General features: G+C 34.1%; 1 protein-coding gene across 10 annotated transcripts in view; it reads right to left on the bottom strand.

Moving 5' to 3' along the window:
• MYCBP2 (MYC binding protein 2, E3 ubiquitin protein ligase) overlaps positions 1-23,445 on the bottom strand; it is a 273,377-nt gene that overhangs the window by 86,539 nt on the left and 163,393 nt on the right. For 5 of the 10 annotated variants that reach the window (XM_023513166.1, XM_023513162.1, XM_023513167.1 and 2 more), the window contains 6 exons: positions 18,979-19,034; positions 15,544-15,659; positions 12,325-12,422; positions 11,435-11,551; positions 10,043-10,183; positions 723-797 (listed from right to left, as the gene is read on the bottom strand). In XM_023513166.1, the coding sequence (XP_023368934.1) occupies positions 723-797; positions 10,043-10,183; positions 11,435-11,551; positions 12,325-12,422; positions 15,544-15,659; positions 18,979-19,034 (603 nt within the window). The remainder of the gene's footprint in view (positions 1-722; positions 798-10,042; positions 10,184-11,434; positions 11,552-12,324; positions 12,423-15,543; positions 15,660-18,978; positions 19,035-23,445) is intronic. The other 5 variants (XM_023513171.1, XM_023513164.1, XM_023513168.1 and 2 more) reach the window with 1 other exon arrangement.

The raw sequence follows: 23,445 nt of genomic DNA, 5'->3' as shown, positions 1-23,445 counted from the left end.
GCATTTAATTACTTATAATAGTAATGCTAACTTCTGATCCTTCAGGGTAAGGCTGGTACACAAATCTTGGCAAAACTAATAACTGCAAACTCTTCACTGAAACACAATATGTGAAACTTTTTGTTCAAATATTTAAAATATTTAATAGCTTATAGAGTAATTATAAATTAATAAATATAAAACAAAGTTTATCTAATTTTTTGTACTAAGCAGTATAAAAAATAATGATAGACATGCATTCATGGAACTGTGCCTGTCATTCTCAAGCAATCCGAGAATACATGCTAAATTCAATACAGAAATGTGAGACTCAGGCACCAGTATATGGAATTGGTGAATTTTAATATTATTTTTTACTTGCTCCATTCCTATCCCATTCTCAGATGAACGTGCAAAAAGGCAATGTTGCAAGAGGAGCCAAGAGAGCCATAAAGTCAGAACGCTACCGCTTAAATAAGTTAGTTCTGAGAAGGCTAAACTTATATATAATAGTTGGAGAGGGTGGTCATAAAACTAAATATAGAGTCTTACAGAAGTTTCACTTTAATAATGCATTCTTTGGCAGGAGTAGAAGGAAAATTACCACAGCACTTCATAAAGATCTTTCTTTGGCAAACGATTTTTATCAATCTTTAGCAGAGGCTTCAAAGACAAAATATAAAATTTGTTGTACATGCTGAAATATCTGAATAATGTATGATTGTTCCTTACAGTTAACTCACCTGGGGGAAAAAAGCTTTGGAAGTCCATGAAAATACGTCCAAGTCCCTGACTCCTTGGCTAGCATTAAAGATATTCTGAGCGACAAAGTTTAAGAAAGAGAAATATCAACAAAGAAAGGGAACAGGATATCATCTACAGAAGATGCGTTCACAGTAATAACATTTTTATGTACTCTAGTACCAACACGGAAATATTATTTTACTAAAGGGAAACTGAAGCCACCTGAGTAAACCACGCACCAAAGAAATTCTAATACATAAGTTTTGTCAAAAGCTCTCCAGGGATATAGTGTGTCATGCCATTTACTAAAATTAAGAGCCAGACATTGTTACAAAGCTTAAGAAGTCAAAGAAGGAAACCTTACAACTCTTTAAATGAGGACGTATTTGTTTGAATCAAGCGAGATTTGTTTTATGACAGAAAACAGTCTTGCTGGTTTATAATAAAATGTGTATAAAGTAGATTATATATAAAATGTAATTATTATGAATAATAATGGCATGTAGTATATGTGAACTAATTATCATTTTTTAAATAACAAAAATTAAAAAAAAGTAAAACTAAACAAAAGAAAATCTAAGCCCTTTTTAAAAGTTTTCCTTCCCTTTATAGGAAAAATTATTTGGAAATGTTTCTCAAAGCTATTAGAAAATTTGTTAGGAAAAGCATAAAGACATACAATTTGAATCTCTCATCAAAAGACAGGCCTGTTTTTCTCCATCTCAAAGTTTAGGAAGCTTAGGATCTTTAAGCCAAATTCTAAAAAAATTTGTGAAGGATCAACCAATTCACAGAAATATGATCCGGGAAAAAAAAATCAACATTTTCACAAAATGCTTTATCAAAAATTTAAATGGTATACATTTTATGTAGACGTACCAATCTATATTTATAAGATCTGAAATTAAAATCTTTTCAGTGAGTAGCAATTATACAATTCTGTGATACACGTAAATGGTTATTTTGGACCCCAAAGAGGACACTCAAAATGTTAATAAGAAAGTTCACCTAAGACTACAACATAAAGGAAACATCACAATTGCCAATTGGAAGTCATTTTAGACAAGGAGAATTTATTTACTATTTTCTAGTTCTGTATTTTCTTCACATATATATGTATGTGGACAGATGTAGATACTTAATTATATACTATATGTAAATTCATAAATATAAGAGATTATCAAAGCCAGAAAAAAATTACTTTTGAATAATATGTCTATGAATAAATGTAAACCAAACCTACTACCCTCCCTCCATTTACAAATGGATAGCAAATAGAGTCTTTTCTCCTTAGGTAAAGTGAAAACACTGCAAAGCATTTTGAAATATTATTTTGGGGAAGGGGTAAAAAATTGTCTTTACCAGTTCATCTGTGTATGTAAAAAGTTTGTGAAAAATTTGCTCAATAGTTTCATTCCCTTAAAGACAATTATGGTGCAGACCTTTTGACATGAAACAATATTAAGAGTATTTTTAGCATTTTGTATTTTTTAGCATAAATTATTCTAGTATTAAAAGCAATGTGGAAAGCAATTGTTAAAAGTAATACAGGTGATGTTAGTGATAAAGAAACAATGTGGTTACTGGTTAAACCTTATACCCCTATGGTAACTTTTTAGACAAGATCTCAAAAACCTGAGACAAGGTTTGCAATAATCACATTATAGTTTGCTATAACCCTGAATTCCTAGGTTCAAGCAATCCTCATGATTCATCTTCCCAAACAGATGAGACCACTGGCACACACTGTGTTCAGCTAATTTTTATTAATAGAGATGGGTTCTCTTCCCTGGAAGGTCTCAAATTCAACCCTCTGGAAATCCTCTCAGCTCAGCCTCCTGAAGTACTGGGGTTAGAAGAATGAGCCACTGTGCCTGGCCTATTTTTATGTACAAATCTAAGTGTCTTCTCAGTCAACAGTATGTCTGATGATACTTTAAAGTGATAGAACTGCTTAGCCATGGCATTTTAAATTGTCAACAAAACCAATTGTGTATATGTTAATTCTATGTGAATTCAAGTTTGATACTATTTTTGCTTTTATTTTTTAGTGGTAGAAAATTCTGAATCCACTCTGGTTTACTATAAGATTTTCTTTTTTCTTTTTTTTGGGACGCAGTTTCACTATGCCTTCCTCAGCAGAGTACCAGGGCATCACAGTTCACAGTAACCTCAAACTCCTGAGTTTAAGGGATTCTCTTGCCTCAGCCTCCCAAATAGCCTGGACTACAGGCATCCACTGCAACACCTGGCTATTTTTTTTTTGTTTTATTATAATTGTTATTGTTGTTTGGCAGGCCCAGGCTGGGATTGAACCCACCAGCCCCGGTGTCTGTGGCTGCTGAGCTATAGGTGGCAAGCCTGTAAGATTATTTTCATCCTTTGTCATAGATGCTTTGAAAAAAAAAATTATTTTCTAATTGCAGAGTCCTAATAAAATTGCATTTTTCATATATCAAAACATCATCAAGTAGAATGCTGGTGTTTAAAAATAAAATATAAATGAATAGCTGAGCGTGGTGGGACACACCTATACTCCCAGCTACTTGGGAGACTGAGGAGGAAGAATCACTTGAGCCCAGGAGTTCGTGTCCAGTTTGGGTAACATAGGGAAACCTCATCTCAACAAAAGAAATTAAAAAAAGAAAGAAAAACAAAAAGCCCCCAGAAGACAAACTATACTCACACCCATACAAACTCACCCTCTGCATATGTGAGTTTGCTTTTGAAATTTAGGAACATCTTAGTCTAAAAATATGACCATATATGAAAATGTCACTTTCTCCCAAGTCTCAATTTCTCACTTTTAAAATATGTTACCTTTCATATTGTATAATTTCATAGATTACTATGAACATCACTATTTGTCTGTGTGCATATATATATATATATACACATACAATATACATATATGTACAAAAATTAAATCATTTTATTCTCAAATACCATTTTAAAGCAGAAAATTCTGTTAAGAAATTTAGAAAATTAAAGTACACTAAAAACAATTAATAAACACCAAATTGTATTATAATCCTAAACTAATTATTCTAAAAGGCATAGAAGAAATTAAATTGATTAATTTTCAAGGCATAAAAAGACCACATATGTGAATAGTATCACAGTGAAAAAAATGTGACCAAACATGCAAAATGTTCACGCAAAAACAAAATGAAACAAACTGGCATCATGCTAGATAAGCAGAGCTAAGAACTGCCATTTTTAAAACAAGAAGAAAAAAACTCAGAAAAATTACGAATAGCACCTATAAAAATAACTGCAGTATGATTTTAATTACCTCTTAATCTCATAGTTTATGAAACTTAAACACTAAGCTAAAGAATAAAATAAAGTGTTTTAACTATCAAAGAACAGCATATTTACTAATGCTATATTAAGATTAAAAAAACAGGCTATGTATACATATTATAACCTGTTAAAACCAATCCAGGAAATCTGGGGTATGTTCAAACTGCATATGCTGAGCTTTATTAAGTAACACAAAAGAATGAAATTGGATTTAAAATGCAAGAAATATTTGCTCATTTTACCACTTATCCTGGGAAAAAGAGACCACCAAATGGTATTTTTCTTCATCTGTACTCTAAAACCTTTGTGCCCCAAATTTTGGAACATCATCATACTTGCTACATGTGAACTCCCATCAGTCTAAACAGAAAGTGACTTGTGTAATTGCATGGAAATGCTCATACTTCTATTGGTGAATCACCTACTTTCCTGGATTAAAAACCTTCTCTTCTATTTAATTCCTTTCACAATGCTGAAAATCCTTAGTTTTGACAAGGTACTTAAAAAACTGAGCATATAAACTTCAAATCACTAACATCTCCTCTCTTAAAAGTAGATTTGATTTCTAAAAAATTAAGCTCTTAATTTTAGGCAGTCAAAGGTCTCCTATGTCATGTGCACAATAGATTTATTCTTTTTTTTAGCTTATATTTGCCCTGATGTGTGAAACATTTTACTAGCTTATGTTTTGTAGTTTCCAAATCTTTAGAATTTTAATTTAAAAATCAATGCTAAGTATGTCAGATTGAGTCATGCCACCTTCAATACATATTGGGGTATTCAACCTCATTCAACCATTAAGGTTATGAGTATTCATAACATACTTAATTTGAGAGTTATAGTCAAAGTAATATGATTTTTATATGTATTCACGTCTTCCTTTTATAACTGTATTTATCCTTATCTGTCTACTACATTAAGGCATATTGAACTTTGGAAACATGTCATCTGGGGATCCAGTGCCAGCACCACTACTTTCTACTTGTGATCTTGGGTGATCTTTCCTCCTTGGAACAATGATAAACATACCTAACATCACAGGGTCACACTGAGAATTAAATGAAACAATTAAGGTAAGGAGCATATATGTATAAGGAATTATTTTAAGCAGCATGATCATATATTGCGAAGAACTAAAATTAAGCATCAACAAACGTTGAAAACCTACTACAAGCAAAGTATACTAATACTTAATACCCTGAAAGAAACAAATGTAAGAACGGATCCTTAATGAGTCCTTTCCCTTAAGGAGCTAAACAACAGAAATAAGAGGTACATAAATACAAATGGGCTGAAGGTAAGACAAATAAACTACATATTGTGAATAGCTGGAGAAAGAAGTAAGTTTTTTCTCTTGCTGTAGAGTAAGTAGTACCTGAGAAGGAAGAAGGAAACCTAATTTTCTCAGACGGTATCTGCTTTCCACCCCCAATCCTTTGCTTCACGCATTTTGGCTATTCCTAAGTTCATATGTATAGTATGCTCCTATAACTTTTGATACTTGATTCTCTGTGTAGAAATTCCTCCATTTCTTTTCTGGCAACTATTCTTCAAGACCTTCACATGTCATCTCCTAAGTGAAGCCATTCCACAATTAGTCACAATGTAACTTAATTGTCTGAATACAGTATGTCTATCATGTTGCATAGTGAGCACCCCAAGAGCAAGAACTGCCCCTCATCTTACTGTGTATCCTTCTCCTCTGCCCCTCCACCTAATACCTACTGCCCAGCTCAGTACTTGGCATATAACAAGAACTCAAATATTTACTGAATGAGCAATTAACAAATTAATGACTATAGCATAACTAAAATATAGAAAGTAAAGTCATAAATAGAAAATTTCTGAATCTGGCCAACTAGGAAAAGATTAGGGAAAAAATGGAAGCAAAAGCATTCTTGATAAATGAAAAACAGAGATTCTAAGACGTAAAATCAAAAAGCATGCTGTAGAAAGGGTAAAAATGCTACACAATAATGAATGCCTAACAAAGCATCTATATTCTTTATGTAGTTAGCCCTGTTTTCCCACTGTCTTATTTTTGAAAATATACAGTCATAATATAAATGTCTAATAATATTTAATCTCTAAATTAGAGCATTACTAAAGTGCTAAAACAGTTAAAATCATATTTGACTTAAGTTAGGATATTAATGTTTCTTAGTATAGAAATGGTGTTTAAATAGAACTACTGTTAGGCCAAAATTTAGCTAAAGTACAATGAACTATAAGAATTCTAACATATGAGTAAACAGATAAGACAGTATAACAATATCACTTAAAAAGTTATTCTAAATTGGGTAATTTATGTTAGCCTTACTTTTTAAATAGTTCATCAAATATTCAATTAGTGTTCACATTTCCAATCTCTGCCTCTACTCTGATCTACAGTTTGCTTGAGTATAGATCCAAGTAAAGTACACACATTGATGTGAATATAAAATTGTTTTAACTGTGAAAGGTTGAAGAAGTAGATGGAACTTTTTGGTATTTCTGCACCTTTTTCAGTTAGTGGCATTGGTTTTTGATTATTTCTAATTTTATTCCAAATCTCCCAGCTTTCATTTTTTTTTTGTTTAGTACTGTTTGATTATAGTTAGTTAATTCACAAATGGACTGAAGAAAGAAGAATAGATGGAAGGTCAATGGAGTAAGAGATTCAAAGGAAGAGGCAACAAGCTGCAATTATTTAGCTTTTCTTTCCTTGAGGGATGAGACGGAATCATTATTTTCTCTATGCCTTACCAGAGTTAGCCCTACACAGTAAAGTACTCAAGAAACTCACTGGGTAAGGGGTCTGCCCTAGTCTTTACAGTCAAAAACTTTGGAAAACTATGCCTGTTCCTACCTATGCCAGGCCTCTGACTCTGTGTGGGTTCTCCCCTAACACCTGCACTGAAGTAACTTTTTACCAGATCTGTTTGAAGCCCGGGGCCAGTTAATTTTGCCACACTGTATCCTCTTTCTTCTTTGATAACCATCCAAAATATAAACCCTTATGTTATCTAACTGTCCTCTCATTTTTATGACAAAACTCCTCTACATTTCCTGATTCAACATCAAAGTATTGCCATCCCTCCTACAACTTTAAATTACTTCCAGTGGTGGCCTTTTCTTCAGTGGCAATCACACTTGCTTTCATCTTTAACCTTATGGGTCACAGTGTACCATCATCTGTGTGTCTTCATGTCCATGGAGATGACTTTCCAACTGCCTAGACTCTTAGTTCTGTGACTTGGGCAATTCCAATGACTTTCACTTGTGCTGCCTCTTAGCTACCTTCTGTGGCAATGGACCATCTCATTCATTAAACTGCTCCATCTATGAAATCAAATGCAAATATTCTACTTTATTCACAAATGGCCTATATTCTTCCAGCTCTTTAACTACAATGTATTCATTATATTGTTCTAGGATTTTATTAAATCCTCTGGGTCTCTTGCATCCTCTACTGTTCCTTTCACATTCTAACTTAGGCCTGAGCCAAAGTCCCACAGTTAGACATCTTAACTGCCTTCTGTCACAGTAGCTCAGAATATTCCAAACAGTACTATCATCTGCTTTCTTGGCTCCTTTATCTCAGGGCATTTAGGGTTATAAGGGAGGAGGAAGGGGGATACTGACTGGGTCCATACAGTGGTCTCACTGAGTATTTAATGGGCCAGTAATCCTTTACTTATTTTTGTTCAGTCATATCTCTCTTTTATTTCTCTCAAACATTATTCCAGATTTCACTGTTTCGAAACTCTCTAACTTCACTCGTTCTTTTTATTCTCAATGGATGGCTTTCCTTTCTTCTATTTTAAGGCAGTTGTGGTCTCCTACAACCTCTTTCTTTACTTGCTCAGATTTTAACTACTGCATGCACACCCTCCTCCTACAGAAACCACCTCTCCAGATGTGTCCTTAGTTCCACTTTCTCCTTTTCCTTTTTTCAGTCTTCAGCTTTGTCATGTACATCTTTAACTTCTCCTTTTTTACTGGTATCTTTCCTTTAACATATAAAAATCTCAAGTTGTTACCCTTAAAATAAAGGAACCAGAAAAACTTCAGCCTTCCTAACGATACCAGCTATTCTGAGATACTTACGCTAAATTAAACATACCACTGAACACAAAGAAAAGTTAGAAAATACCAAAGCCACTTCATTTTATTGTCTATCTTTAATATTCTGCATCTAAATTTTTTTCAAGTGAGTGACTACCTCCTCATTCAGCTTCCAGTGGAAGCCATCAGCAAGTATCAATGTGGCCCATTCCACACATTACTCTCCTCTTATCTCTGTCATTACTCTTCTACTTTTCTCTTCTTGGCCTAAAGGAGATCACAGATGGGGTCAAAGCATCCAATGATAAAACACCAATGCCCCAAAATGAAACCATGGGCTTTAGAACTTCAACAAACAGCACTTCTGGATCTTCCTTTCTACTTTTATTAATTCTCTTGCCTTCTCTGTGTGAACATCTTCCTCTTCCAAAAGCATCTCCTCAAGTAAATGAACAAAAGAACTAGAAATAACACTTTGGAGCCTTGGAGTGGGGTAGGCAGGGAAGATAATATAACTTAGCATGCTGTTTTATTATAGCTCTAAGGAAATTTTCTTAAACACACAGAAGTCTAAAATGGTCAAAACAACCCTACATAAAATAGTAGGGTTGTTATTATAATTATCTCATTTAGAATACACTTTTCGGAATCCTGAGGAATACCTGGTTACTATAATAAAAAACGATGTCAAATAACTGGGGCCAAATTTTTAACTGATGAAGAATTATTATTTCTCTTCCAGAGTAGTCACTCTATTCCAGAGGGTCAAAATCCTTTTTATTTTTAACTCCAGATACAAATCTGAAATAATTTAAGATCTTATTTTTTAATGTAAAATTTAATATGTTAATTATAGATATGTTCACTGTAGGCCAACACTTTCCAAATTTTCTTGATCATATAACTTCTCTCTCTTTTGATATGTCAAGTATATATATTGTCAAGTATATATATAAACTGTATATGTATATACAGTTTCCACTGTGCTATTATATAGTATACACTAAAAAGAATATAAAGAAGAATGGAAATCAATAAATAGATAGAAGTTCCAATACTTTCTTCCCCAAAGAATCATCTTATATAAACTACTTCTTTGGAGAACATTATTATGGATGATCAAGGAGAATAACATATGCAATACATTGAATGCCTGGACAGAACAAGCTAATTTTAAGGATGGATTTTTAAGAAATTCAACTATTCAAAATATTAAAGCTTTTTTTAAAATAAAATTTTACCTGTGCTATTTATTAGCACTATCATAAGGTACACATACATTTGATGATGATGAAAAGGGAGAAAAATCGTACTTTTCTGATTATAAAACAAGGTGTTGGTTCCTATCCTATTTCATGACATAGCAGTCTTGTTTCATAAGAAATAAGAGCCAGAAACACTGTAATTATTCTACTATACTTATTGAAGAGGTACAATGAATTCTCTCCAAGATTAGGCTTTAACTTCGACCAGTATACTACACATCCAAAAATCCATCTTAGATGGACATAATGTATCATAAGCCAAGAAAGAAAAAAATCAAACTTAGATAAAACAAGCAACGCTAATTACAAAATGCCAATATAACATACAAACATTTTTACATGTTTCTATGTGTATAATTCTGAGTTCATAAATTTTAGTTTGGAATTCATTTCTAAGGGTAGTATGAATAAAAAGGAAAAGAAAAATGTAAACACTCTCATTCTCTACCTCTGTGAAAGAAATTTAATATGCCTAGTTTTAATTTGCTATTTCCTGCCTGGGATGAATCATAATAAGCATTAAGAACCTTAACCTTGCCAAACTCAACTTGCATTACAAAGCCCTTTGGAGTTAAAGCACTTATAAAGTGGAAGTTATTTAGTTGTGGGTTACCTCAGAGCTGAAAAGCCTTAATTAAAGAAAGCTCTGTAATGAGGTCAGAGTGTACCTACAATGCTTTTTAAAACCACCTTTTACTTACGTCAACAGGGACCAGAAGGCTCTTGCCAAGATGCTGATTAAAAGAGAGGCACCAAGCTTCAGTGTAACCATTCATGTTAGGAACGTATTTCTTTATGGTCTCATCATTCAGTCGCAGCCATACACCATCATCATTGTGGATCTATGGTAAAAAGGCAACAAAAGAAACGAGCCAGGCTCTCCTGTAACTATGCTGAGGTCAGCAAGGTCTGAGAGGCTGCAAAGAAGGCAAACAATGGCAGATGTACAGATTAAATATCTGGCTTTTGCAGCAGTTAAGTTTGAGAGAACCTCTAGCGAAAAAAGCAGCAAGGAATGACAAAGCAGTATGATAACTCATATGGTGAGATAGGAATAGCAATTTTACTTAGAGGTAAAGGCACAAGGAAGCCACACTTTATGAGAAATAGTTTAAATAGTAAAATCAGATATTTCCCAAAAGAACAGAAGTCTTCCTTCCCCTATATTTAGATTTTAATAACCAGAAAGTACTTGGTAGTATTACTAGAAAAATGTACTATCCAAAGTTGAAGCAATTGAAGAAACACATTTTTTTATTTTTATTTTTATTTTTTGAGACAGGGTGTTTTTATGTTACCCTCAGTAGAGTGCTGTAGCATCACAGCTCCCAGCAACCTCAAACTCTTGGGCTTAAGCGATTCTCTTGCCTCAGCCTCTTGAGTAGCTGGGACTACAGAGGCCTACCACAACACCTGGCTATTTTTTCTGGTTGAAGTTGTCATTGCTGTTTAGCAGGCCTTGGTATGGTACCCACCAGCCTTGGTATGTGGCTGGTGCCCAGAAGAAATATATTTAGAAATTCATGAAACACTGTACCACTTTCAGTGAATACTTGTATAAATTATGAATACTATACTTAATAATATACTTTTCATGTTCAAATTATAATTTTATTTATTTATTTATTTATTATTTTTTGAGACAGAGTCTCACTATATCACCCTTGGTAGAGTACGGTGGTGTCACAGCTCACAGCAACCTCCAAACTCTTTGGGCTTAAGCAATACTCTTGTCTCAGCCTCCCAAGTAGCTGGGATAATAGGCACTCACCACAATGCCTGGCTATTTTTTTGTTGCAGTTGTCTTTGTTCCTTAGCTAGCCTGGGCTGGGTTTGAAACTACCAGGTCAGAGCATATGGAACCATAACCACTGTGCTATGGGCACTGAGGCTCAAAATATAATTTTAGTTATTTTCTTATTGCTAAAGTAAATGTTTGAAACTATAAATAAACACTTTTGAAAAAATTTTCCAAATATTTCCTGAACTGCTTAAAATGTATCCTAACAGAAAACTTTGTAACCATATTATTGTACAAACAATGCAAAAACTTTTTGTCCATGATTTATTATCAAGAGTTTTTAATAAGTTACCTCATCAATAAAAGTGATAGTTCCATTAACTTTCACGATGCCTATCTGCTCACTCTGGAGGGAAGGATGGCTCCGGATGCGGAGCCCGGCACTGTCCTTGGCCACAAATTTTCGAACCTGAAAAAGGCAAAAATAGGCACTGAGAGAGAAAAAATAGAATAGAGATCTTGTAAATAGCAAGAGATAAAACTATATAGATTTAAAAATACTATAATTCAGAGAAAGCTTCAGAATTATTTGTAGTGAATTTCCCTCTGCAAAAAACAGTGGTTTATTTACAATAAAATACATAAGCATTAAAATGTATATTATATACATAACTTACTGAATTATTTTATAAAATTATACCTTTCTAAATTTTGAAGACATATGTTAAAAAAGATAAAAGCCATGTTTTTCATGTAGAAAAATATAATGAATTTCATTATCAACGTTTCTTTTCTGACATTTTGCCAAAATGCCTGTACTTACTGTTTAGATTCTAGCAATAAATTTTTCTTTTAACAGCAGAAGGTATTTTCAGTTTGTAAACTTTATATTTTTCAGTATAAAGTAGACTTTTATTTTATTTTATTATTTTATTTATTTTTTATTTATTTTATTATTTTATTTTATTTATTTTTCAGTAGACTTTTATTAACCGAAAACTTTCAGTAACAGAATGCCTACAACTTATTACATCATTACACAAAGAAACCAAAAATTACAGAGTCTGTAATTTAGAAATATTAAAATTATTATAAGTATTCTCCAAATTTATTTAGGTATATTTCAAATTCAAATTCTAAAAAGAAGTAAAGTATTAAACATTTGATGGACTTTTGAAGCATCAATGAATTAAGTTTAAAAATTTTTGACTGATTCAAGTTCTGATTTTATTCTCCTCTTACCTTATTTGGTTGAGGTTCAGTCTTTGGTTTTACCAGTTGGGTTCCTGGTGGTATCATCCCTTTCGGGGGGTCTTTTACTTTTACTTCTAGGCCAGCATCTGTCAGAAAGAGAAGGCAACTGTAACACTGAGAAAAGAAAAGAGTAGGATCCTCAAACCTAACCTTATAAACGTTCATAGACTGTTTCAAGCAATTAAAACAAATATCTGAATTCTATCCTTTTAAGGTGATAAACAAAAAAGAGAACTAATTGAAAACTGGCCTTGAGATTCTGAAGGAGTATCTTAGGGTTTCAAGGAAAAGAAAAGGCTCCCATTCCTTAAGTAGAACACATATGAAATGATACTGAAAAAATTCAAAACAATAAAAAAAGAAACCCTTTGTGGGGTTTATTAGATTATTCTAACCTAACGTCAGATTAAATGTTATCTGACGTTAGATTAGAATACAAGTTAAGCTCTATACCAGTCATCTCTATGACTGACAGGCAGTACAGTGGAATTGTTAAAAGCTGAGGTTCTCATGCTAGACTACCTGTGTCCTCATATCTGTGTTAACTTTCTGTGCCTCAATTTTTTTTATAGCAAAGATGAGGTCTTGCTCTAGCTTAGGTTGTCCTTGAACTCCTGACTTCAAAAAATCCTCTTGCCTCATCCTCCCAGAGTGCTAGGATTTAGGAATGAGCCACTGCTACCATCCAAATTTTTTGATCTGTAAAATGGGAATAATGGCCTCTACCTCACTGAGCTGCTATGAGAATTAAACGGTTTAAGAAACATAAGGTATGTGTAGAACAATGTTGGACATCTATTAATTACTCATTAAATGTTACCTATTATTATCATCATCATTCTAATGAGTTATCTGTCTTTGTCTATGGTCAAGCAATGTCTGAGCCTGCAGACAGTTTGGGAGAAAGCAGAGTTGGGAAGAAGGGGAGGGAAGGTGAGTAGGGCAGAGAATAGATGTAAACAGAGTGTTTTTCTTCAGCTTTATTCCAAACAATAAATACAAGTACTTTCTTATGTACTTTGTAGCAGTTCCCTTCATCCCATTATTCAATAAAATTATTTAAGAAACCCTCTACCTATTGAAATTTTGCCAGTATTTTTAGAGAGAGTTAAAAAAACTCCTTCACAATGTCATTCTTGACTACCTCCACTTTTAAATTCCTACTGTAAAATTTTTATCTCGTGTGCGCCACCACTTATATTGTACTTCATGATTTTGTTTGCTTGTTCTATCGTGCCAATTCTCAGAAACTGTTAACACTTGAAAGGAATTATCTTATCTATAATAATGTTTTCCTCAGAAGTAAAAAATGCTGAACTAAAGGCTTTATGGATATACTGAAATAAAGAGTACAGCAAATGCTGTGGAGAGATGTCTCTGGAATGGTATAAATGATTTGATATATGTGCTTTTCTAGTGATACTAATGAATTAGAAGGTAAGCTATATCAGTGTTAAGTACCTTTTTGCCTCCATTACAAAACAAAACAAAACAAAACAAAACAAAACAAAAGTCTACTTAAAGCAGAGTTTCCCAAAGGATGTTTAGGTGAAATATTAATTACTGTTTCTATCTTTACCCATCACATAAAGACTCCTATGACAGAGATGAAACAAACACAAGATTATTAATTTTAGAACTTGGAATCCCTAACATGCTGATGTACATTGCATGAATGTGTCCAGTGAGACTATAATATAAAGGGTGAGCACCTGTAATCTGATGCTCTGAAATCCAAAATACTCCAAAAAGCTCAAATCCAAAATACTTCAAAATTTGAAATTTTTTGAACACCCACATGATGTTCAAAAGAAATGTTCATGCAGCATTTCGAATTTTCAGTTGTACTGTATGATACAACTATTCTAAAATTCCAAAAAAAAATTCTGAAATCTAAAATACTTTTTCTAGTTCCAAGCATTTCAGATAAGGGATATTCAACTTTTATCAGATTTTCGAAATCTGTTTTTTTTTTTTTTGGCTGGACCGGGTTTGAACCCACCACCTCTGGTATATGGGGCTGGTGACCTACTCCTCTGAGCCACAGGTACCACTCCCAGATTTTCAAAATCTATCTGATCACATGGGAACCTTTCTTTTTGAGAAGCTTCAGGAATAATAGTGCTATAAGAAATTCACATCAATCAACATTAGAGTCTTCTCATTCTACTGTTATTCTATGATACAGATAGTTTAAAAGTAAAGCAAAATGTCAATGCCCAAAAGAAAAGTAATATGTTTTTCAAAGTTTATGGCTGTGATAATGAATTTAAGGTGTCAACTTGACCTAGCAACCTGGTAAAGCATCATTTCTGGGTCTGTGAGAACTTTTCAAAAGAGTTATGTAAGAGTCTAAATGGACCAATTGGAGATCTGCCCCCAATGTAGACAGGCACCATCTAAATGGCCAGGGGCTGATGAGAACACACACATAGGAAAGGCAAATGTGTCTAGCTCTTAGAGCTGGGATACTCTCTCCTCTCCTATTCTTGTACATCACAACTGCAGGCTCCCCAAATGTTAGACCTTAGGCCCAACACTAGCCACACCATAGATTCTCAGGCCTTTGGCCTTGGACTGAGAGTTACATCATCTGCCTCCCTGGCTCTGAGATCTTCAGATTTAGACTAAGCCCTGCTACCAGTATCTACGAGTCTCTAGCTTCCAGATGGACGGTTTGGGATTTCTCAGCTGCCATAATTGAAAGAGCTAGTTTCCCTACTAAATCCTCTTTCATATATCTATAAAGTCATATGTTGCTTAATGACTAGGATATGTTCTAAGAATAGTTCTTAGACTATTCCATCATTATGTGAAGAACATCACAGAGTGTACTTAAACAAGCCTACATGGTGTAGTTTACACCTATTGCTCCTGGGCTACAAAGTTATACAGCATGTTACTGTAATGAATCTTGTAAGTACCTGTAACACAATGGTATGCACAGGGTAATACAGCAGCATGGAAGAGGTTACACTTGACAATCGCATCAGGGAAAGGAGAGAAGGAGTGATGATGGCCACAGTGCCTGAGCAGATATATATCCTAAAATGTTAAGTGTTTAGGAATGTACTAATTAAGTAATCATTTGAAGTTATGAAACCTCTCTACATGTTTGGCATAAGTTAAAAGGGCAAAACCAGAATAGAAAGATGACTTCCTTTCCAGTTTTGAGGTAAGTAACTCATGACTTAAAAGAAAAAATACCTATTTCAATGCCATCAATAGTAACATGAATAGTGTAGAGTCCAATAGCTCCCGGAGTCCAATTTGCACAGTAAGTGCCATCATTATTGACACGGATCAGCATATTCTCACTGGGTCTGAAAGAAAGAAGATGGATACTGGAAATTTTACTCCTGTATAACAGCTGACATTGTTATCACAGTTCAGTAAACATTTGATTGCTGTCTGTATCATCATACCGCCTGACAAGCTTATGTTTTGCCACAGTATGTTTTCTTCCTCTCCAAAGTGGTTGAATTTCATTTCTTTCTTACCTCAAACTTCCATCACCTCTTTTCCTTTTTCTGGACTGATCATGACCTCACTTCTTTCATCAGTGAAAAAGACAAGTAATCAGATACAACCTCAAGTTGCAACCAAATTACTTAACCTACTCTTTCCTGCTACAATGGAAGAAATGTCCTATATCTTATCCATAGCAAGCCCTTCCCCTTGTGCTACGAATCTTACTCCCTCAAAACTTTTTGTTGCAATCATCTTGTTCTTTCTATTGAATATATATCAGTTTCTTCCACTTTACAGGATCACATCCATTAGTGTAGAAACAAACTTCAGAATCTCTTCATCTTCACACATACTTCCCCTTGACGTTAGCCTTCTTCTCTCAGTTATATCAAAATGTATCTAACAAATTGTCGGTAACCACCCTCTCTCTCCCTTTTCTCATTTTTACTTTTCTTCCACAATTCATCCTTACCAGAGTTTTGTTTCTAACACTTTATTACAACTGCTGATATTAAAGTCACAAGTAACAACCATGTCCCCAACTTCAATGGTCATTTCTTTGTCCTCAGTAATCTCAGTACTGTTTAGTAGTTGGTAACTCTTACTTTCTTAGAACACTTCCTTCTTTTTGCCTCTGTGACCGTCTCCTGTTTTTTCTTTTATCTCATTGGCCATTCTTCCTGAAACTTTTGTTGGTTCTGCCTCATCTGACCTTTAACTAGGAATACCCCCAGTATTCAGGTCTAAGCCTTCATTATTCTCTACGCCATCTTTTTAGCTGATTTACCCATTCCTCAGTCTTAAATACTATCTCTATATAGCTGACTCACAAAGTAATTTTTCCCATGAGTTTTAAACTGGTATTTCTAGTTGCTTAATTGTTATCTCCTGTTAACTAACTACAGGTATCTTGGCTTCTCAGTGTTAACACATCCAAAGAAAAACTCTTTATTTTCCATACCTCCCCACACCTCACAAAACAAAATAGGACAAAAAGTCACCTGTTTTTTCCTCAGACCTGGGTTCTCATAGAAATCACAATAATCTACACCTGGGGCCCGTGAGTGGTTTTTGTAATGACTTAGTTTAGAACAAAATGTGTTTGTCATAGCTGCTTACTTCTATTGCTGTAGTGTAAAAGCAGCCACAAGCAATACATAAAATACTGAGCAAGGCTGTGCTCTAACATGTCTTAATAAGCAGCAGGCCAGATTTGGTCTGCAGGCCAAAGTTAAGAAAAAAGAACCATGGTGGCTCACACCTGTAATCCCAGCACTCTGAGAGGCTGAAGCAAGAAGATGGCTTAAGCTCAGGAGTTCATGACTAGTCTGAGCAAAAGAGAGACCCCATCTCTACCCGGAAAAAAAAAAAAAAAATTAGCCAGGCATGGCAGCAGGCACTTGTAGTCACTGCTATTTGGGAGGCTGAGTGATCACTTGAACTCAGGAGTTTGAGGTTGTAGTGAGCTATGATGATATCTCTGTTTTCTACTCCAGGTGACAGAGTAAGAGTCTGTCTTCAAAAAAAAAAAAAAAAAACTATGATTATTCTTGATTCCTCTCTTTCCTTCACCTCCTATTTCTATTCCAGCAGCATGATCCCAGTCCACTCACATCTATACTTCAACTGCTAACTCCCTTCCATCTCTAGTCCAAGTTGCTTAACAGTCTCTAACACATCTCTCTGTTCCCATTCTTGCTCTCCATAATTCATTCGCCAGAGGGCGGACAGAATGATCCTTTTAAAACTATAACTCAGATTATTTCACTTGCCTTATAACCTTCCAAATAAATTTGCTTAAAAGAAAATTCAAATTCTTTAACATAGCCTGACGTTCCCATATAACACAGACCTCGTTCTAGCTATCTGATCTCATCTTCAATCATTTTTCCTCTGGCTCACTATTCTCCTACCCCACTGTCTCTTTTTTCCCAACTTTTCTCTATCTAGGATGAACTTTCCCCAAATCTTTACATAGCTAACTATCGCCCAGCTCTTCACTCAAAAGACCTCCTCAAATAGGCCTCTCCTGCTGTTTTATAGTTGGGCAATCTGCCCTATGCTCATGACTCTCTATCAAGTAACTTATTATTACTATTTTGTTTACTTATTCATAGTTTGTTTCTCTACAGAAATGTAATTGCTGTGAGAACAAGTACATGTCTATTTTCTTCATAAATGCACCCCAGGGCTTGTAATAGTACCTTACATATAGCAGACACTTAATAGTGTTTACTGAATGAATAAATGAATTTATTTAAACTCTAGATTATTTTAATTATGTTTAAAATGTTCAATGTACATAGAAATCTAATAACTAGCAAAAGGCTAATTCATTCTTTAAGTTTATACTGTTCACATTTATTGTATAAGGATAGTGTTTGCACTGCAGCAGAAATTTTGTAAATATAATTAAGCCAGAGACAAAATGCCACTTTCCTATTCCCAAAGATACATCATGAAAACTTTGCTACTTTGATAGCAAACTTTCTAAAAATTATTATACATAAAACTCTATTTTGCATATATATGAGCATAAAGTCAAAGTAATCTGTTAATTTCTAATAAGTCATGCAATACAATAAAACCTATAGTAATTCTGCCTCCTCAGGTTCACTTCAGACCTTTTTCTAAACTTATGGGGGTGATGTCTCTAAAGTACAATGCATTAGTCGATTTTTTCAAGAGTCTATTTTTTAAAAAGTACGTCTAACCAATGAAATACTAACTGAAAAAAATTTACTTAAATTTGGATGAACAGAATTACTGATGGACTATAAAATTAAAACATTTGAATAAAATACAAATGTGCCACACACTGAAATTTTTCCATAATTCACTAGGGGAAAGAGAAAAAAAAATTAAAAACTGCAAAAAATCAAACGAAAACCAAGTTAACCAACCCTGAATTAGCCAACCTATACAGCTTTATACACTAATTATTCTTTTTCTAGTATGTCAGCATAATTAACTTATTAGCAGTATTAAAGATGAATATAAATGCATTTTACTTGCAAATCTATATGTTATTTTATGTGGAAAATCTCTCTTGGAAACTTTAAAATGCTATAAAATATTTACTTATGGAAAATAAAGTCAGAATGTAAGATGGTTTAGATGCAAGCAGCTGCTAATCCATGTTTGGTTATGTTTTATGAAAATGATTCTTACCTCTTAGGAGTTGGTGATGCAAAACGCAATTCTTCAAATGAATAATTTTCATAAACCTTTAAGAAATAGACCAGTAACAATGTAAAATCATTAGAAACATTCTCAATTAATAGAGTGATAAAATATTCAATAAATTATGTTGAAACAACTGATTGTTCTATACGGAAAAATAAAAAACTCAATTATCTGTATCAGACCATTTACAAAAATAAATTCTACGTGTGTTAAAAAAAAACCAAAAGTTAAAAAAGAACTTGAAAAAGAGTAGAGAAAACCCCTTATCTTTTGCATATTATTAAAATTTGAAAATTTCCCCATACAAAAACACTAAAAAGATAGAGAAAAGCCTCTAGCTGGATGAAGGGAATCTTTAACTCATATAATCTCAAAGGGACATGTGGACATAATCCCTAATGATCAATAGAAAAAGAGACTAACATAAAAGAAAAGAGAGTAAAAACAATTTAGAGAGGAAATCTGAGAGGCCACTAAACAGTGGAAAAGTTGTTCAACTAAACTGGCAATCAAGGTAATAATAAATCAAAACCACAAAATAAATCCTATCAAATCGAGCTAGTAAGAAACAGGTGCTGCCAGGTGTGGTGGCTCATGCCTGTAGCAGTTTGGGAGGCTGAGGCAGGCAGATTGTTTGAGCTCAGGAGTTTGACAGCAGCCTGAGCAAGAGTGCAACCCTCTTGAAGAAAAAAAGAAACAGATGCTGCTGAGAAAGTGCTGTACTTGCTACTTTCATGTGCTGCTGATGAGAGTGAACTCTGGGTAACATTTCCTGCAGCTGAAGATACACATGTCCTGTATTCTAGCAACTCCACTTCTGGAGATGTATCTTAAAGAAACTCTTGCTCATGTACATAAAGAGACAATTGCAAGGATGTTTATTTCAGTGAAGTTATGAACAATAGTAATGGAGATGACAGCTGAGACCAGGGGGGTAGCAACCTTCTGGAAGGAATGCTAGTACAGCAGCATGTTCAAGGACTCTGGAGTTAGGAATACCGCAGGTCGAATCTCCTGCCATCAAGTGTGGGCATGGCCAAGTCATGGAATACTTTAAAGCATTTAAAATGAGTAAACTACAGCCACAGGGCTAAACCACAAAAACAATACTGAGCAAAAAACTGGCAAAATTATATGTATATTATGATTCCAATTTATAAACTTTTGGAAAATATACTGAACAACTCTAGATATATTGTGTATGGATAAATTTGTATTTAGTAAAAGTATAAAAATACCTGTGGGAGTGAGAACCATTACATTCAGGAAAACAGGAAGGGGTGGGAAAGAGCCTGGAGAAGGGTTTACACAGGGCTTCAATTATACCTGAACAATCTATTTCTTAATAAAAATAACAGAAAGATCTGAAATAATTATGGAAAAATGTGACAAAAATGGGCTATAGGTACATGAACCTTGGCACATTATTCCCAGTACTTCCATATGCCTGCAACATTACCAAATTAATCATTATCTTTCAAGGTTCAGGTCAAAACCTCCAACTATTTATATACTTCTAACTTCTATACTTAAAGCATTCTTAGTCACAAGCCCTCTTTGTTCTCTGCAACCTTTCTGTTTTCAAGACAGCAATCTAACTGTCTTTACCTACCCAGAAGTTATACATGAGAAAAAGAATGCAATTTAAGGTTAATCTTTGCATGGCTAAAATACGAAGGTTAACAGCAGGAAAACTGGTTTTCAGACTTCTTCCAGGTTTCCAGACTCCTTGTAAAATTTGTTTTCCACTCCATCACTTTTCCTCAAATGTATATCATCACATTTAATAACAAAAAAAAGAGACTATATCCTGCTTTTTCATCCTCTACAACATTTGGCTCATTACTAAGTGGGCATATAGCACCTGTGAATGGTTGATATAGGAAAATTTCCTTTCCTGGAGCATGAATTAACATCTCGAACAGATAGTTTGGGAATAATATGTTATACTCGCTCTACACCTGGGCTAATCAGAACATTCTTGATATACTATATTCAGTTGTGGTAACTAGATTTTCAAAAGAAATTATACAAATTGAAGCATGTATACAGGAAATTAAATGAATAATTAGGGAAGTAAGGAAACCAGAAATTAAATCCCTTGAATATATGTTGAAATGAACAAGAATGTTTAGCTTGGAATTTTTTAATAGCCAGTGGACAATTTATCTAAAACACTGGCCTTTCAGTTTCTTGACAACTTTAAATTCAACTTCATTTCATTTCAGCCATTCACATCAAAAGTCACCTATGTATGACATAGGTCTCATAACTGTTCTATCTCTGAAACAGACAAGAATTGCCTGCTCAGTTTTCTACCGCACTAATTCCTACTACCCCTACACTCAGACTTCTTCCTCTTGTCCCCTCGTCTTTCCCTCCCTAAAGCCTCCTCCTTCATCATTTCCAAACTACTAGCCTCTTTTTAAGCATCATATCTACAATTCCCTTGTTTTGCCATTCTGTTGTTGAAATGTCTGATAAAATTCCAATGCTAGATCAATCAAATGACTATTTTCTGCATGCTCATTTGACTCACACCACTACTGACATATGATTTTCAATTTTAACTGACTCTTTAAGGATGCTGATAAATCTTTTCTGATCAGTTTTTTCTTTCAATCTCTATAGTGACTATTTCATTTTTTCTCTTTGTTTCAATATCTTGACCCTAAGATTCCTCACTCCCATCTCTATCTAAAACATAAAATTACTATTTTAAACAATTTGGGGAGGCCTTTAAAATCTACAAATTTACTAAAATCTGTATTACTTTCACTTGATCTTAGCCAAAAGGTCAAGAAATGATGTGTGAATTATTTTCTTTTCTCTCTCCTGGTAGAATAAAAAAAGTACTACTGTTCCTATTTAAGGACAATCCTCCCACTTGAGCTCTAGATAGCAGAGTATCTTAACTGCTTCTTTTCCCTTAATTGTCTCTTAATCAGTAATCAAACATATTATGTCTCTCTATATGGGACCCTGAATTCCAAAGCCATTATTCAGTTTCATTTCCTCTGGTTCTTTGTACAGCCAAACATCTTGACAGGGTTATCTGCACTCACTTCAGCTATTCTGTTACCTATGACTTACCTGTTTGGCTAGTATTCTTAGCAATATGGTTTATTTTTTATTCCTCTTCCTTTCTTTTTATTTTCTTTTCCTCTTACCTATCTATCTTGTAAGTCAATGTTTCTCAAAGTACAGATTTTGAATCTAAATCACTCTGCGTATTTCTTGAAAATGCAAATTCTTGAAACTCTCTCCAGACCCACTGCATCTAAATCTCTGCCTGTTTGCAAAATCTCCTTTTTAAAATAAGTACTCCAGATGATTCTAATGTAGACAAAAATTTGAGAGTCACGAATGTTGGTGTTGCTCAGGATCCTGTCTCAGAATTTCTCTCTTTTACCATGGAAAACATCATCTATTCCCATGACTTCATAAGTAATTTAGAGGCTAATAATTCCCAAATCCTGCTCTTGGGGTCAGACTATGCTCACTTTGGTCAGCACATCCAACTTCCTTTCCTATATACGTCTTCACCTGGATATTTCAAAGATACGTAAAACTCATCCCATCTAAAACTGAATCTATTATCTTCTTCAACCAAAACCTGCCCCTTCTACATTATCAATCTTACTACAAATGTAAACTTCATCTTTTATTTCCTATCATTTTTCTTGTTCCCTCACTCCCATTAGCTATCAAGTCCTACTGATTATACATTTTAAGTATCTCTTGAATTTATTCTGATTGACAACTCACTAGTCCAAGTGACGAACATACCTCATCAGATTAATTCAATAGTTACCTAAAGAGACTAAAACCAAACCATGGTTCTTAATCGTCTGTCTGTCCAAGTACATGTTCATATTCCACTGCGATCAACATAAATCTAATCATGTTCCTCTACCCTAAAGCCTTCAATGACTCACCACTGCTACATGAAAATACCTTCACCTTCAAATAATGACCATCTGGATAACCTGGACTAACACTGCCTTTGAAGATAATTTTAAAAAGCCAGACAAAATATCCTTTTTTAATCTGTCAAAAAGCACTGGAGAGCTATAAAAGTCTAAAGTAGTAGCAATCCCAAAGAAATGTACCTGGTATTTGAGAGAACCCAAGATGTGAAGGGTTCTCTCAACCCTGAAGAGCTGTGGCCTAGCAGTAATAATAAACTAAAAATAGACGAGTACTTTGAAGGAACTAAAATGTAGCTTTAAGTCTCTGATAAGAGTAACTTGACCTGTAACTGTTAATCCCTTCTAGACATCTGCAAAAATTCAATGAAAATCTTCTCTGAAGAAAGACATCATTTTTTTTCCTTCAAACAATACAAACTTATTATATTACAATTCTGGAGGTCAAAAGTTTCACTGAGCTAAGGAGTCATGGGGAGCTGTATTCCTCCTGAAGCCCAAAGGAAAATATGATCTTCAAAGA

This window comes from Otolemur garnettii, unplaced genomic scaffold, assembly GCF_000181295.1.
Source record: "Otolemur garnettii isolate 467f Iridium unplaced genomic scaffold, OtoGar3 scaffold00036, whole genome shotgun sequence".
Classification (NCBI taxonomy): domain Eukaryota; kingdom Metazoa; phylum Chordata; class Mammalia; order Primates; family Galagidae; genus Otolemur; species Otolemur garnettii.
The sequence above is the reverse complement of the archived record's forward strand: the minus strand, read 5'-3'. Positions and strand labels throughout refer to the sequence as shown.